The sequence below is a fragment of the Camelus ferus genome, chromosome 17 (assembly GCF_009834535.1).
Source record: "Camelus ferus isolate YT-003-E chromosome 17, BCGSAC_Cfer_1.0, whole genome shotgun sequence".
NCBI classification, from domain to species: Eukaryota; Metazoa; Chordata; class Mammalia; order Artiodactyla; family Camelidae; genus Camelus; species Camelus ferus.
Genome location: NC_045712.1, coordinates 14,441,616 through 14,459,561, shown reverse-complemented (window position 1 = coordinate 14,459,561; position 17,946 = coordinate 14,441,616). Strand labels below are relative to the sequence as shown.

The following is a 17,946-nucleotide window of genomic DNA, read 5'->3' as shown; positions in this document are numbered from 1 at the left end:
TCGTAATTGGCCCGACTGTGACTCCAGTTCACGGCTGAGGATACGCGCGCAAGGAAGGAGTGTCTCCCAGGGTCAGATGGCTGCGATGAGGAGGGCCGGGCCCAGAACTTGGCTCTTCCAGCTGCAGTGCCCGGTGCTCCTCCTCCTCCACCACGTGGCCTCGTTAAAGAGAGAGGTGTTAAGTCCCAAACTGACCCTTTGAAGCTTACCATAAAGACTCGGGTTCTGTACTAAAAATGGCACATGCATGGGACTAAATATGGAGAATGTTCGTCAAAACGTGAACGCGCACGACCTCGGCAGGGTAGAACGACAAGGGAAATCCACTGTAGTGTCTTGATTTCTTTTGTAATGAGCATACATTCTTTTCCAGAAGGAGGAGGAAAAACTTGACTGCCTCACCTCAGAACTGTATTTGTTTATTCATCATGAGGTAAGTTATTCACTTAGCCCTCTATCTGTAGTCCTGGAGTTTTCAGTTTTCCCACCTTGCACTGGGAACGAACAGCATCTCTTACCTGTCGTCCTCCTCTATGTATTTTAGGCAGTTGGGCTGAAATGGTAAAAAATTTTTAAAAAGAAAGAAGTAGAACCCAGTACGTTAAGCCAGGAAGCGGGGAAGCGCTCGTGTCTGTGGCTCCCCCTCCTCTAGGCCAACGCGCAGCCTGAGCCTCGGCCACGAGCCACGGCTGCCTCACGGTCGCCTTAGTCCAAATGGTTTTTTTACAGATGGGAGTTGAGAAAGGTTTGTTTCAAGAAACTGACACTCTCGTCCTACTTTTCCCCCTCTACACAGTGATCAGTGTGAGGCTTCTAAGTAGGCATCGCACTGGCCTCCCAGCCCGCAGCGCCGCGGGAGGCTCGGGGAGGCTCGGGGCAGCTCGGCTCCGGTCGGTCGGCTTCTGTGGCGAACTGTCAACGGCCCCCGATGGTAGCCACCGTGCTGACTTCTAAGGCCACACTTCTGATCCTCTGACCCTTTGATTTCCCCACCTCTTATATTATTCGTAGTTTAGGCAAGTTTTTAGTCACGCGTGAATGCTGAATTATATCAAACTATTTCTGACAAATTATAGATGCACTGAGCGCACGTGTTCTCGCCTCTAACGCAGAGGTGTTCAAATGACATAACGACGGTGACTTTATTTTAATATTACTGGACTCCATCCTTAAAGGTGTGTATGTTTAAGGAAAAAGTGAACAGAAAGAAACAATGCAGTATTTTATACAGGTTGAACTGGGCACATAGTAAAGTCATCTACAGCAATTCCAAATCGTCATCTCTAAAGGAAATCTGTTGTATATGCGCTGTTACATATTAATTACCCTGGAAAGTTTCTGAACTCTGTTTAAAAGCAGATCTCCTTTCTTGATAGTTTCTTGGTACTGCCAGTTCTTGCTGTCAGGTCTAGAAATAAAGTGAAGGAAAAGACGAATTATTTCCCAGGCACACCGCTCCGTAACGACGGCTGACCCGCTTTACAAAAGCCACCCGTCAGCACGCCTGTGTTCTGAGCAGTAGTGCCGGCAACGCACAACCCCGCGTACCTGTTGGTTTCCACTATTTCGTTCACTTTATCTATTTTGCAGTGTAGCCTCCCTGCAGCGATGAATCTGGAGAGTTCCCTAATAGAGAAGAAAGAGAGCCTTGAGCGTTCTGAGCCTTACAGCGAGTTGTTACGGACAATGTCTTTGAAAGGTAGCCGAGGTGGCCTCCGGGGCCCTCGCCCACGCGCCCGCAAGTTCCCGCTCAGGCGCAGCAGAGGTACCAAAAGGGCGAGGCCGTTCACAGCGGCCCGGGTGCTTAGGGAGCGACTGTAAGGGGTGACAGAAATAATGGGAGGAGAACCATGTTCCAAATACTGCAGAGCATGGTGGGGGAAAAAACTTTCACCTTATTACGATTGCTGTGTGTATTTTGTATATATATTTGTAATTGCAGTATAGTCAGTTTACGCTGTCAATTATGCGTCCAGCATAATCATGCATATATTTATTTTGTTTTCATCGTTTTCACCATAAAATTAGTACAAGGTAGTAAATATAGTTCCCTGTGCTGTACAGCAGAAACTTGTTGTTTGTTTATCTATCTATTGTATAGAGAGACAGTAGTCAGTATCTGCAAATCTCAACCTCCCACTGTATCCCTTCCCAGCCCCTCCGCCACTGGTCTCTGTGTTTTATGGATTACTTCATTGGTGTCGTATTTCACATTCCCCAAAGACATGATAGCATACGGCACGTTTTCTTTCTTTCTGGCATACTTCTCTTAGAAGGAAGACACCACATCTCTTTTTCCTTTAGCGCTTCCTCCAGACATAAGCCCAGGAGTGGGACTGCTGGATCAGGACATGGCCTCTCGTGCCTGTCACAGGACGGAGACGACTTGCCAGTGTCACTGTGTACAAGATCGTCTGTGCTCGTGATGGTAGAGCACTGATGCCTGCATACATGGAAACAGTCTCTCGAGATGGCTCGTAAAACGAGTGCATCTCCCTTTTGATGAGCGAGGAGCGAAGGCGGGAGACAGACAGACGAACGAGGAGTGAAGGAGACAGACGAGCGAGGAGTGAAGGAGGGAGGCAGACAGACACGAGTGAAGGAGACAGACGAGCGAGGAGTGAAGGAGGGAGGCAGAGACAGACAGACACGAGTGAAGGAGACAGACGAGCGAGGAGTGAAGGAGGGAGACAGAGACAGACAGACAGACACGAGTGAAGGAGACAGACGAGCGAGGAGTGAAGGAGGGAGACGGAGACAGAGACAGACAGACAGACACGAGTGAGGAGTGAAGGAGGGAGACGGAGACAGACAGACACGAGTGAAGGAGGGAGACAGAGACAGACAGACAGACACGAGTGAAGGAGGGAGGCAGAGACAGACAGACAGACACGAGTGAAGGAGACAGACGAGCGAGGAGTGAAGGAGGGAGACGGAGACAGAGACAGACAGACAGACACGAGTGAAGGAGGGAGACAGAGACAGACAGACAGACACGAGTGAGGAGTGAAGGAGGGAGACAGAGACAGACGAGCGAGGAGTGAAGGAGGGAGACGGAGACAGACGAGCGAGGAGTGAAGGAGGGAGACGGAGACAGAGACAGACAGACAGACACGAGTGAGGAGTGAAGGAGGGAGGCAGAGACAGACAGACACGAGTGAAGGAGGGAGACAGAGACAGACGAGTGAGGAGTGAAGGAGGGAGACGGAGACAGAGACAGACAGACAGACACGAGTGAGGAGTGAAGGAGGGAGACAGAGACAGACAGACACGAGTGAAGGAGGGAGGCAGACAGACAGACAGACACGAGTGAAGGAGGGAGGCAGAGACAGACAGACAGACACGAGTGAAGGAGACAGACGAGCGAGGAGTGAAGGAGGGAGACGGAGACAGAGACAGACAGACAGACACGAGTGAGGAGTGAAGGAGGAGACGACAGACAGACACGAGTGAAGGAGGGAGACAGAGACAGACAGACAGACACGAGTGAAGGAGACAGACGAGCGAGGAGTGAAGGAGGGAGACGGAGACAGAGACAGACAGACAGACACGAGTGAAGGAGGGAGACAGAGACAGACAGACAGACACGAGTGAGGAGTGAAGGAGGGAGACAGAGACAGACGAGCGAGGAGTGAAGGAGGGAGACGGAGACAGACGAGCGAGGAGTGAAGGAGGGAGACGGAGACAGAGACAGACAGACAGACACGAGTGAGGAGTGAAGGAGGGAGGCAGAGACAGACAGACACGAGTGAAGGAGGGAGACAGAGACAGACGAGTGAGGAGTGAAGGAGGGAGACGGAGACAGAGACAGACAGACAGACACGAGTGAGGAGTGAAGGAGGGAGACAGAGACAGACAGACACGAGTGAAGGAGGGAGACAGAGACAGACAGACAGACACGAGTGAAGGAGGGAGGCAGAGACAGACAGACAGACACGAGTGAAGGAGACAGAGACAGACAGACAGACACGAGTGAAGGAGGGAGACAGAGACAGACAGACAGACACGAGTGAAGGAGGGAGACAGACAGACAGACACGAGTGAAGGAGACAGACGAGCGAGGAGTGAAGGAGGGAGACGGAGACAGAGACAGACAGACAGACACGAGTGAAGGAGGGAGACAGAGACAGACAGACAGACACGAGTGAGGAGTGAAGGAGGGAGACAGAGACAGACGAGCGAGGAGTGAAGGAGGGAGACGGAGACAGACGAGCGAGGAGTGAAGGAGGGAGACGGAGACAGAGACAGACAGACAGACACGAGTGAGGAGTGAAGGAGGGAGGCAGAGACAGACAGACACGAGTGAAGGAGGGAGACAGAGACAGACGAGTGAGGAGTGAAGGAGGGAGACGGAGACAGAGACAGACAGACAGACACGAGTGAGGAGTGAAGGAGGGAGACAGAGACAGACAGACACGAGTGAAGGAGGGAGGCAGAGACAGACAGACAGACACGAGTGAAGGAGGGAGGCAGAGACAGACAGACAGACACGAGTGAAGGAGACAGACGAGCGAGGAGTGAAGGAGGGAGACGGAGACAGAGACAGACAGACAGACACGAGTGAGGAGTGAAGGAGGGAGACAGACAGACAGACACGAGTGAAGGAGGGAGACAGAGACAGACAGACAGACACGAGTGAAGGAGACAGACGAGCGAGGAGTGAAGGAGGGAGACGGAGACAGAGACAGACAGACAGACACGAGTGAAGGAGGGAGACAGAGACAGACAGACAGACACGAGTGAAGGAGGGAGACAGAGACAGACAGACACGAGTGAGGAGTGAAGGAGGGAGACAGAGACAGACAGACAGACACGAGTGAGGAGTGAAGGAGGGAGACAGAGACAGACAGACAGACACGAGTGAGGAGTGAAGGAGGGAGACAGACAGACAGACACGAGTGAAGGAGACAGACGAGCGAGGAGTGAAGGAGGGAGACGGAGACAGAGACAGACAGACACGAGTGAGGAGTGAAGGAGGGAGACAGAGACAGACAGACAGACACGAGTGAAGGAGGGAGACAGAGACAGACAGACACGAGTGAGGAGTGAAGGAGGGAGACAGAGACAGACAGACAGACACGAGTGAGGATTGAAGGAGGGAGACAGAGACAGACAGACAGACACGAGTGAGGAGTGAAGGAGGGAGACAGACAGACAGACACGAGTGAAGGAGGGAGACAGAGACAGACAGACAGACACGAGTGAGGAGTGAAGGAGGGAGGCAGAGACAGACGAGCGAGGAGTGAAGGAGGGAGACAGAGACAGACAGACAGACACGAGTGAGGAGTGAAGGAGGGAGACAGACAGACAGACACGAGTGAAGGAGACAGACGAGCGAGGAGTGAAGGAGGGAGACGGAGACAGAGACAGACAGACACGAGTGAGGAGTGAAGGAGGGAGACAGAGACAGACAGACAGACACGAGTGAAGGAGGGAGACAGAGACAGACAGACACGAGTGAAGGAGGGAGACAGAGACAGACAGACAGACACGAGTGAGGAGTGAAGGAGGGAGACAGAGACAGACAGACACGAGTGAGGAGTGAAGGAGGGAGACAGAGACAGACAGACAGACACGAGTGAGGAGTGAAGGAGGGAGACAGAGACAGACAGACAGACACGAGTGAGGAGTGAAGGAGGGAGACAGAGACAGACAGACAGACACGAGTGAGGAGGGAGACAGAGACAGACAGACAGACACGAGTGAAGGAGACAGACGAGTGAGGAGTGAAGGAGGGAGGCAGAGACAGACAGACACGAGTGAAGGAGGGAGACAGAGACAGACAGACAGACACGAGTGAAGGAGACAGACGAGCGAGGAGTGAAGGAGGGAGACAGAGACAGACAGACAGACACGAGTGAGGAGTGAAGGAGGGAGGCAGAGACAGACGAGCGAGGAGTGAAGGAGGGAGACAGAGACAGACAGACACGAGTGAAGGAGACAGACGAGCGAGGAGTGAAGGAGGGAGGCAGAGACAGACAGACACGAGTGAAGGAGGGAGACAGAGACAGACAGACAGACACGAGTGAAGGAGACAGACGAGCGAGGAGTGAAGGAGGGAGACGGAGACAGAGACAGACAGACAGACACGAGTGAGGAGTGAAGGAGGGAGACAGAGACAGACAGACAGACACGAGTGAAGGAGGGAGACAGAGACAGACAGACAGACACGAGTGAGGAGTGAAGGAGGGAGACAGAGACAGACAGACACGAGTGAAGGAGACAGACGAGCGAGGAGTGAAGGAGGGAGGCAGAGACAGACACGAGTGAAGGAGACAGACGAGCGAGGAGTGAAGTAGGGAGACAGAGACAGACAGACAGACACGAGTGAAGGAGACAGACGAGTGAGGAGTGAAGGAGGGAGGCAGAGACAGACAGACAGACACGAGTGAAGGAGGGAGACAGAGACAGACGAGCGAGGAGTGAAGGAGGCAGACAGACGAGAGAAAAAAGACAAGAACCCTCCTGCCCCCTCTAGCCGCCAGGCCTACACTCTACCCACCTAGTTCCCTAGTCGGAGCTTTATCTCTCTTCAGGTCAATGAGAGTCAGCATACACATCTCAGAAACCAGGTAAGAAAAAAAAAATAAAAATGTAAATGAAAGATGTTTGCAGTATCTAGTTGCCACAGGTCACGCAATGGTAAAAGCCCCACTAATTTCATAAAGAAATGTACAATTTTGGAAAATCTAGAAATGAGCGTGGAAGATGAAAAAGTTAGACTACTCAAGATTTTAAACTAGAGGTTATCCTAAACTAGCAAACAAGAACAGTCATGGTTTATAAAGGGTGCTTTAGTTCTATAGTCTCGTTTAAAAAAAAATTCTGAATTGCTGCCATGTCCATTCTTTCAGCTGTTAATTTTGAGTTATGTTACTGCCTGCCTTTAGCTAAAATAGAAAAATTTTAAAAAGATCACTGCTTTCAGACTCAATCCTGTGAGTCTTCCAGGTACTTAAATAGTGCATTTCCAGACTGCAGCTGATGAACCCGTTTGCACTTACTATTCTAGGACGGAAGTACACACAGACAATTACACAAGCAGACTGAACCAGCCTTAACACTTCTACCCAAATGAGAGATCCAGACACGGAGCCTCTAAAGAAGCAGCTTGACGTTACGATTTAGGAACAAGATGCACAGAACAGCACTGGACTGGACTTACAAGCAAACTCTGACTCGGGACTGCCCTCTGGGGAGGCCACGACTGACTTCCTGTTCAACTGCCGACACCCAGCTTGGCAATTCAGCTGCTGCTTCCCGGGCCCACTATCACCAGAATGGCCATCACTCAACAGTCCACGAACGATGAATGCTGGACAGGGCGTGGAGAAAAGGGAGCCCTCCTGCACTGCGGGTGGGAATGTACTTCGGTGCAGCCGTTTTGAAAACCAGTATGGACATTCCTCAAGAAACTAAAACCACACTTACCGTATGATCCAGCAACCCCCCTCCTGGGCACATGTCCAGAGGGAACTCTAACTTGAAAAGACACATGCACCCCAGTGTTCACAGCAGCACTATGTACAATAGCCAAGACAAGGAAGCTACCTAAATGTCCATCAACAAAAGAGTGGATAAAGCAGCTGTGGTGTATTTACACAACAGACCACTACCCAGTCGTGAAAAAGAGTACAATAACGCCACTAGCAGCAACGTGGACAGACCCGGAGACTGCGAGTCTAAATGACCTAAGCCAGAAAGACAAATACCATGTGACGTCCCTGATAGTGTCCGCTTTCTTCTTTTCAGATTCCACACAAGAAATAGACTCGCAGACATAATAAACAAACAAACACTCTTATGGTTATAGGGGGAAAGAGGGTGGGAAGGGGTGACTTTGGGAGTCTGAGATTTACAAAAGTTAGCTACTGTATGTAAAAATAGATTTAAAAAACCAAGTTTCTTCTCTATAGCACAGGGCACTATACTCTATCTTGTAACCATCTTTAATGAAAATGAACATATGTATGTGCATGACTGGGACACTCTGCTGCACACAAGAAACTGACACGTAACTGTACTGCAATTTTAAAAAGAAACTGGGAGGAGGGTGTAGGTCAGCGGTAGAGTGTAAACCCCCCCATATCTCCATTTAAAAAGTACATAAATATACCTTAATGCCCTCCCCCCAAAAAACCTGTCTAACCACCACTTTTTTCCTTCTGAGCTACAGAAAACATCTTCAGAGTTGAAAAGAGCAGTGTCTGGGACCCGCTTGCCTAGAAGCCATCTGGACAGCTCCTGTTCTGAACGGCTACTGCTCTCCCAACCCCACACGCACTCCCCCAGTCCAAGACACCATCACGCCTCCTCCGGGAGCTACTGAACAGCCCAACTGGTCTCCCACGTGGTCTGTGTAAGACCCAGCATGGAGCCGTCTGACCCCCACGCTTCGTATCCCCCAGTGTCTTTCTTTCCCACAGCACTTGGACTAAAACCCGAGCTCCACAGCACGGCCCGCCGGGCCCTGCCCCTGCATACGCCCACCTGACTCTGCCCCCCCCCCACGACACCCCCACTGCCACTACGCTGCTGCCACGCACTCTTCTGTTCAATTTTGTCATCTCTGCAGACTCACTTCTCTCTGAAATGACTCACATGCTTGTTTATTTGCTTACTTGCCAACTCTCCCCGTAACTGGACTAAAACTGAAAACGAGGACCTGAAGCCACGCCAGCCATACCGTGACGGCTTAGTCCCTGTTTGACGCCTCACTGATTCAAGGGCCGAGAGCCCCATCTTTAACAACCGATTTGCCGAGAATTGCGGCAGTGACCAAAAAACTGGAGGCATTATCGGAGGAACTATGACCTCGTGTGAAATACATGCAGGAGAGCTAAGTCATCACTGTGCCACCCGCGCGGATCACACAGACGGACCAAGACGGCTCTGCTCCATTTGTTATTGAAAGTAGTCTTCTGTTCCATCTCGGCTACACAGTAGCTAAGTAGACACACAGCCCGAGAGCGCAGATAATAAATACGAAATGAAACTACGAAAACGAGTCTATGGCTGTACATGCGTGACTGGGACATCACGCTGCACACCAGACACTGCCCTGGGAAAACGTAAAGAAGAATTCTTAGTGTTTAGCAATCGAAGTAATGCACACGGAAAAAATACAGCAGCTCACACATTAAAAGGTAACTATAAATAATAAACACGACGTTCTTTACACTCACTGATCAATGAATTCCACGCCAACACCAAAGGCTTCTGCCATGTAGCCCAGGGTCAGGGACCTGTATGATTCCAGCAGCTGGCTGTACGCGTGAATTCTCATTTCTCTTACGTAGTATCGATAATGGGGAGCAAAAAGCCAGTCCTTTTTCATTTCCTGCTCCACGACAGCTGCAGTGAATAAGGTGACCAGTTATAAGAATCTCCCTTTCGATCAACCAATCAACTAAAGAACAGACTTTTAACATAAAAATGTAAAAATAAATAGGAATAAGCATTGCACACAAGTACAAATTGTTCTACTGAGTAACTGCTGCACAGCACTGCTCTGAATAGTGAGGGTACGACGGGAAGCCAAAAGACAAGATCCCTGCTGCCACAGCGACGTGGTTTCCAAAAAGCAAAGAGAAATGAACAAATAAACCAGATACTCTATGTGAATAAATGAGTTCTGTGAAGAAAATAAACCTGTGATGTGCTAGAGAGTGACCAGGGGGCCCCCACTGGAATGGGACGGAGAGGCAGGAATTCTGAGGCGGCGGCCACGCACAGAGCAGGGGGCGCACAGCAGCGCAAAGCGCGCAGACACTCACGGCCGCAGGAGCCCGGCTAGGCCCGGGGGAGGAGGGACGGCAGGCTAGGCTGTAGCAGCAGGTCAGCCACAGGGATGGGAAGCGTAAGCAAGACAGAAGAGCCAACAATACACTCACGTCTCTGGCGGGGACGACATAAACATCCCTGGACAAGGAAAACTATTGTTTTCCAGGTTTTTTTTGGGGGGGGGGTGGTTTGTGGGGGAAGGAGGGATTCCAACATGACACTTTGGCAGCGATCAAGTGGATTCTCCTGTTCAGAAGTCAGCGTGACGGTATCAGGGAGACACTGAGGCATGGGTCTGGTGCTCACGACTGGCAAGCCTGGGGCTGGAGACATGAACTTGGAAGACCATGCCATCCGTAAGCACTGGATGACAGAATGTGGGCAGAGAGGAGGGCAATGACCGAGTCTGGGCCGCTCAGTCACGGAGAGCCCTAGTAAAGGGCAAGGCAGACGGTCCGGCGAAAACACACGTGGTGCAAGAAGCAAAGGATGGTCCGCATCCAAGCAGATGAGGATGAGTAAGGGAACGTGCAGGGCAGTAACAGGGAGACGGCGGTCCTACACAGGACAGGACGCTCACTGACAATAAAAGCCACGCATAAATGGCAACCGCACACCTCCACGACGCTGCGTGTCAGCTGTATCGCACGCATCATCAATAGCAGTAACACCGGGGAAAACCAGGGCGAAGAAACACTACGGAACAGGATGGGAAGAAAAACGCTAGGCGACGTGGGTCACACATAAAGTAAAATACATCCTCTCCTCTATTAGCCGTGTAAAAGGAGACCAACGAATTCAATTAAAGTCCATCCTTGGCAAAGACAGACACACAGGAGACATGCAGAAAACATCAGCAACATTATGTTCCTCCTGTGAGACTGGCTCAGAGCATAGGGGGAGAAGAGTCAGGGTCTCTGAAATGACGTCACGTGACGGAAACAGGAACTGTGGACATGTAAACGGGCACAGTATTCCTGGAGGGCGACTGTGATCTAGATGGAACGTCCTTGCCCTCTGCAAAATTCACTTCCTTAGATTTTTTTTCCTAAGAAAGTACGTGACCGCAGAAAAGCGGCACTGGAAATGTAAGAGTGCTCACAACATGGGCACTAGCAACAGGGAAAAGCTGGAAACATCATACTCTTTTATGACCGGAGGATAACTAATGGTGCATCCACTACAGTGGAAAACTTGAGGTCCCTAAAAAAGGTAACCGAAAGCGCCAAGGAGTTTCACCCGTTCAATTTCCACTATTCACACAGTCCCTGATACGCGACAGACACTTAAAAACATCTACCGAGGCCATGACCATCTATTTGCAGACGTGGGAAGTTACTTTTTATTTGGAGGGAAAAAGCTGCTTAGAAACCTGCATGTCACATACCTCCACGTGCATATTCAGGGCTGTCACGCGCTTGTCCCTCTGCATACAAACGCCCTCGATGGACACCTGCAACTCGGTAACGGCAGTGACCCCTAGACAAGGACCTGGACAGCCACCACAAGCCACACAGAGCCCTTTGCTTCTCTGCATGGCAGTTCTTTGAAATCCTTCCACGTGTCTATAAAACCTTGGGGGTTTCTGTGTGTGTGCACTGGTTTCTAATTTGTAAAGTCATGTAAGTGACCAGAAGTTTAGGAATGACATTTCACAATCCTCAAATGGTTACCTCTGGAAGAATCTTGAATGTGAGGGAATGCGTGTATGACTCTGGAGATCAAGACCTTCTCGTCTCAGATTTTAATTTCTGAAAACAGTCTGGTAATATTTAGAAAAGGGTGCTATTTCCCTTTTTCAAATAAAATATGTCAAAGTATACAGTCTATAAATATTTGGAGAAGCAAAAAGGTTAAGACCCAATGAGCCCTCCACGCCTCACTACAGAAGCAGAGAGTGCACGAGATGACAACCGCTGCCAAGAGAGCCAGCTATCCCATCTTCCGCAATTCAAGTATCTGGGAAATGCGTACATTTGGTAAATACAAAAGGCCACATGTTGTGTAATTCCATGTATATGAAATGTCCAGCACAAGCAAATCCACAGAGATGGACAGACCGGGGGCTGCCAGGGGCTGGGGCAGGAATGGGGAATGAGCGCTGAGGGGGACACACGAGGGAGTCCTGGAGGACTCCCGCACACACGACGGACGCCCAGACAGCAGCCTACCTTCCCTAACCTGCGTGGACACAGCGCTGCGTAAACGGGGCTACAGCCCACTCTGAACACAGAAGGCTCCTCATTCGGAGTCCTCCTGCCCCAGTTTTTGTACATGCTACCCACTGGTTAACAAACCCTTTCTGAAATGTGCAGCAGACACAACAGAATGTATCAATGCTAAATTCTTCAAATTTTAGGAAGATCATTTGAGAAGGACCCTTGGGTTGAACACAAGCAGATTACTTCAACAGATCCTTTTCTCAACCAACATCCCTTGAAAATGACTTGCAAATCAACACAAAGACTTAGCTACTATCCTGCATAAATACCCCGCTGCTGAACTCCAGGCTCAGTATCAACTCAACCAAAAGATTCAAGATTCCACTACATCAATTCCCACAAAACTTAATCCTTGGGACCATTTGCTCACTTCTGCCTTACATCCCTGTAAGACTCCAAACCAGGGGTTGGGCAAACTTCTTGCGCAAAGAGCCAGACAGTAAATATTTTTGGCTGTTGAGAGCCACATAGCGGTCACATGTTTTCCTTTGTTCTGTCTTGTTAAACAATCCTTTAAAAACGTAAACATCATCTTCCCTCCTGGACCACACATACACACTGGATCAGTCAGCTAACCCCCGGCAAACAAGAACGGGCAGGAGGCGAGCCACAGCGCCCACAGCCCCGCAGCTACCCGCACACTCTGGTTTCTATGGGAACAGTCATCCTAGGTTACCTGCGTGCCGGATCAGGAATGAGATGAAGACAGAGAGTCACAACTCTCTCCTTACCTAGGGACTGGAAGAAGACGGCGTAGCGGCACTCGTAGAGGGAGAAGAGGTACTGGCGCACCGCTGGGAGCCGGTGCAGCACCTCCAGGATCTCGGCCCCTTTGATGACCTGGGAACGGACACGGACGGACACACACACACACACACACGTTTGCCGTGAGGACTCCTGCGTATTTAAGTCGCACAAGCACAGGGTCTTCTTCATTAAAGATGCAGGCATTACCTTCTCCCTGAGGTCCGGTCTTTCTAAGGCAATCATGCTGACGTACACAGTGTAAGTGACGAAGGTTTTGTAATCCATGAGCTCATATGACGTAAAGGTGGACACTGTGTCGAGGAAGAGTTCAGCTGCCTGTTTGAAGTCACGGACCGCCACACAGTAAAGCCCTTGATACACTTTGAGGCGGTTTCTCCTGTCCCAGTCTCCTCCTTCCTCGATTAAACTGTACAATAAAACACAGTAATGTCACAAACAATGGGCAAAACCAGTGCCACTTTTTACAAGTTTCGTGTTACTTTGAAAGCGAAAACAACTTTTAACACCTTAAAAAGAAGTATCTAAAGAAAATATTCTCCTAAATAAGCACACCAAGCATTTGACCAGATCACTACTTGGAAACAGAACAAAGTAGCATGTTTCTCTCTCACATCCATCTCTCACTCAGAGCGTCCTAATGTAAAGGGCACACCTCCCACTGCTAACAAGCACCTCTTGGCCTTTTCTGTGTTCCGCGTGATGAGGTCGTTATCCATGTAAAATAAGCCAATCCTGAGCAGGTAGAACACAATATCCAGGCGGTGACCCAGGGCCACGGTTTTGTCATAGGTCTTGCGAAAGGCTGTCAGAGCACCCTCCTGTCAAGAAAACCAAGGCGACGGGTGAGGGAGGGTGAAAAGCTTCAAAAGCTAACAGCTGTCTGGGATTCTCCTCCCAAGGGGGGCGGGTAGTGGAGAGAGAACAATACGGCCGGGGGCTGGTAACCGTTGAGGCTGGGTGATAGGTGCGTGGGGGGGGGTGTCCTACACTACTCTCTCCACTGCTGTAAGGCATAAAAAGTACAGCAAATACTTACATTCTAGGAAACAATATAAGAAACACATTGATAATTTATGCACAAGTATTCCAATGTTCTTCTCTGTTCTATACACTGAGTATTTTCCCCTTTAATGACTACACTACCACTTTAAACTTTTACTCCACTAAACTTTCAATCATCTCACTTAAAGGGTAGTAGAAATTTCATCTTAATCACTGAGTATTAGAACACACCTCAGTATTTGCACAAAGCATTATGGAATGCTTTTATTGCTTTAAAAACATGACCATGAATAAAGTTATTTCTTTATACTTGGTAGTGTTTAATATGTGTCTGGCTCTGTGCTATATAATTCTTAGGGATGCCTCATACATTGATAAAAGAGACTGCAAGACAGAAATGGGCAGGCCCAGCACTCAGATCTGGTTCTACATTCCACCCCCCAACAAAAGAACCCACGGATCCCAGGAGAAATGGAGGATTCCAGGGTGGGGGAGTGAAAATAACAGGTGGGCCTGTGACATCTCGTATGAGACATAAGGACGTCCAATGATGGCGTGTCAACATGACAGAGGAGCCGTCTTGAAGGCGCTTCCACACACAAATTTTTAACAAACTGAGCAATGTAAAGAATAATGACTATAATCAACATAACACAGTGAATAATAAAGACCCACTAAGTCCCTAAATAAAATATTAAAAACAAGAAAGTCAACAGGAAAGGAAAAAAGCTCTTTTTAGAAGAATGCTACTTAATAAACATGGAATATAATTTTGGAACATCAGCAACTTACAGCCCCTGACGCTGACTCACGCACATCCCTGCTGAAATTCCTCAAGGCCTGAATCAGAAGCTTTAAGGTGCTCAGTCACGTGTACTAATGTATCCTCTTCACAACCAAACCACACAAACTATTAGCGATTTTTAAACTGCATTTTCCAAATTTTTACAATGACCAAATCTTACAAGAAGAAGAAAATTTGTTTCAAAGGTAAAGTAAATAGTAGTAGCTCCTAGCATTTAACATGTCAGCACCTGGTACCAGGTACCAGCCCAAGCTCTCTGCCCCTAGGAACCGTCAGTAACCCTACTGTACACATAAGGAAACTCATACAGATGAGGAATTCATAATTACTGACACCAGAAATGGAACCCAAGCCATCTAAGAACTTCCAGTGTTTTATTTTTTAACACCGACACCCTCTCATCCATCATCTGAGCACCTCAAGCCAGGCGTGTGCTCCTGCCCGTCTCCCTCCACGCCCTGGAGCCCGTGCGCAGGCGGGGATGCTCGGTGCGCCGCTTTGACAAAATTGGGATCGTTCTCAAGAGGTCACTTTTCTAACGCATCTTGGTTGGGAAGCATTGGTTCTGGTGCACTTTACAAATTGTTGTTCACACGAGTTACAGTCTCCTTGCAAGAAACTGAATGTTCACAGTCAGTGCTATAAAGTTTTCCTTGAGCTGCATTCCCTACCTTCTCAAAGACAGCCTTTTTAGTCCTCTTCCTGTATGCTGACCCTCATGTGTGTGCACCTGTACATGTGCCCTGCTTCAAACTAAGGGTGTTCAAAGCCCATCCTCTTACCCACTATTACACAACTGTTCAATGAAAAAACCTGAAATGACCCGATACTTGTGGGTAACCCTCTCGTGCACTCACAGTGGAGTATAAACTTGGCTGGCTGCTGTGTGGAGGAACTGGCCACACACACTAAGATAAAAACTGAGCTGAGAACACACACATCCAATCACTGAGAAGCTAAGTCAACTGAGGCCTAGATCTACAATGGATTATTAGCGAACAATTAACTAAAATGAGCAAAATTATTCACAGTAACACGGAACACCACTCAGTATAAGGCTGAATGAAAAAGTAAAAAGGACAACGCGCGTACACTATGATCCTATTTACTTAAAACACATCTTTTTACACCAATACTAATTTCTACAGATACACATACCTGCCTGTAAATATAAGTCTTAGAGAAAGTAGGGAAGTGAGGTCAAATAAAACTTTAGCATTAACTGTAATATGCAAGTTTCTTGCAAGGAGACTACTGTGTGAACAGTAATTTTTACAACGCACCAGAACCAAAGCTTCCCAACCAAGACACGTTAAAAAAACGACCTCTTGAGAGCGGTCCTAATTTTGTCAAATCGGCACATCACTACGCATCCCCGCCTGTGCACTCTTTAACCACGGTCGCACGGATTCATCAGTTCAGGTAAGCACGTCACCCTAGGTACTTTGTGAAAAACGAAGTGAACTAGGGGAGACTAACTCCCTCACCTTGTCGCCTATCCGGCAGAGGTACTCGGCCTTTGCCATCATGGCGTCTCGGATTTCGCTCTCTCCCAGATTCTTCTCTGCATCTTCCAGCTCCTCGTCCAAACGTTTCAACTCGTCTTCGTTTGCCTTCTTCATTTTATTAAGCAAGTCCACGTCCATCTGCCAGTCAAGGGATTTGCACAAGGCCTCGTAATAAGGAGCCATATCTGAAAGCGAGCAAGAGGGAGGTAACTCACTGCGGGCCCTCCCTGCTACGCTAAAGTCTGCACACTTCCTTACACACTGACACAGACACAGACACAGACACAGACACAGACACAGACACAGACACAGACACAGACACACACTTAGGAGATCCACAGTCTCTGACCCACTACCAGGAAGGGATGGGATAGAGCTTGGTTAAGGGCCAGGCAAAACGGCAATGCTTGCTGAGGGCGTGGTCTGTATCAGGGCCAGTCCTATTACCCCCCCCCCCTACTAGGGCCGGAAGGAGGGCAATCCATGGTTTGCCTTTGGCCGACACCTGTTCCCAAAGGGTCTTCCAGCAAGAGAAAGGCTAAGCCTGTCTACACACACACTCAGACACATGCGTTCAAGGCTATAGAGCCCAGAGCCATTCACTGCTAAGAAGGACGAAAGGAACCGACCCCAAGTTTTTCCCCAACCCAGAAAACCTAAGTCCCCGAGACCGACCGCTAATGACAATAAGTCATGACTCCGTTCCGTGCCTGGCACGGGGCTCAACACCTCGAGATCCCCCCCACCAAGCGGCCCCCAGAAGGGGAGCGCAGGGGTGCAGACGTCTCTGAGGGCAAGGCTCGAGGTCCCCGAGGGCGCCCCCGACAAAGGCGGGCGGAGAAGCCAGGCCCCGGCTCGGGGACGCGGTCGGAGGAGCACCCCGAAGCGCGGGGCACCCAGGCCTAGGCCGCTGACTCGGCGCTCGCGCGGGCCTCACTGTTGTCGCGGACGGCTGCCATCAGCTCGTCGCGCACGGCCGCGTCCCCGCGGTGCTCCGGCAGGCTGAGCAGGAAGCGCAGCTGCGCGATGCGCAGGTCCGGGTTCTTGGGCAGACCCTCCTCCTCCAGGTTCTCCAGCGGCATCGCGGCGGCAAGGACCGGGGTTCCGGAGAGACGGCAACTGAGCGCGGACCCACAGTGGCGCCGGCGGCGGAAGTGGGAGGAGTCCGTGAGTGCGCCCGGATGTCTCCGGCGCGGCTTCCGGTCCCAGGTCCGCCTCCGCCAGCAGCGTCCCCTGCTGGACACGCCCGGGAACGCATCACCCGCCCTGAGCGCGGGCGCCCTCGTGTGGTCGCCGGCGGTTTCCCCTCGCCCTTGGCGAGCCCAACTCCAAAGTTCCATATCCTGAACCTTTTCCTCTCTCTCTTCTTAGCTATTTTATTTTTCATTCCGTTTGTAATTAATAGGGGCTGACCATCTTTTGAGAATTTGGACAATATTATAATAATAACAACGGGAAGAATAAAAAATAAAACTACCACATTTGTCTACTTCTTACTCTTTGCCTGGCTTTTTACTTTTTTTTTTTTTTTAAGTTTTTTTAATTGAAGTATATTTGCTGTACAATAGTATGCAAGTTACAGGTGTACAATATAGTGATTCACAAATTTTAAAGGTTATACTCCATTCATACTTATTATAAAATACTGGCTCTATTCCCCGTGCTGTACAATATATCCTTGCAGCTTTTTTTACTTTACACATAGTAGTTTGCACCTCCTCCTCCCTGTCTTGTCCCTCCCGCCTCCCCTCTCCCCACTGGTTTGTTCTCTACATCTGTGATGGCCTTTACTTTCATATACACCTCGTTTTAATCCTCTTAATATTAGGAGGTAGTACTATTAGCCCATCTTGCAGGT

General features: G+C 49.6%; 2 protein-coding genes across 4 annotated transcripts in view; one reads left to right on the top strand and one right to left on the bottom strand.

Moving 5' to 3' along the window:
- Window positions 1-8,998, top strand: part of ATXN7 (ataxin 7) — a 102,390-nt gene extending 93,392 nt beyond the window's left edge. For 2 of the 3 annotated variants that reach the window (XR_004312064.1, XR_004312065.1), the window contains one exon: window positions 374-1,880. The gene's annotated coding sequence lies outside the window, so the exon portion shown is untranslated. Of the gene's footprint in view, window positions 1-373; window positions 1,881-8,176 lie in introns of those variants that run through there. The other variant, XR_004312063.1, reaches the window with a different exon arrangement.
- PSMD6 (proteasome 26S subunit, non-ATPase 6) lies at window positions 1,146-17,252 on the bottom strand. The gene is made up of 8 exons (XM_032458137.1): window positions 17,026-17,252; window positions 16,068-16,273; window positions 13,446-13,591; window positions 12,960-13,179; window positions 12,737-12,845; window positions 9,186-9,354; window positions 1,549-1,626; window positions 1,146-1,408 (listed from the first exon to the last, which is right to left on the bottom strand). Exons 1-8 carry the CDS (start codon window positions 17,168-17,170, stop codon window positions 1,312-1,314), a joined length of 1,170 nt encoding a protein of 389 aa, XP_032314028.1. The 5' UTR covers window positions 17,171-17,252; the 3' UTR covers window positions 1,146-1,311.
- Between the last annotated feature and the right edge of the window lie 694 nt (window positions 17,253-17,946).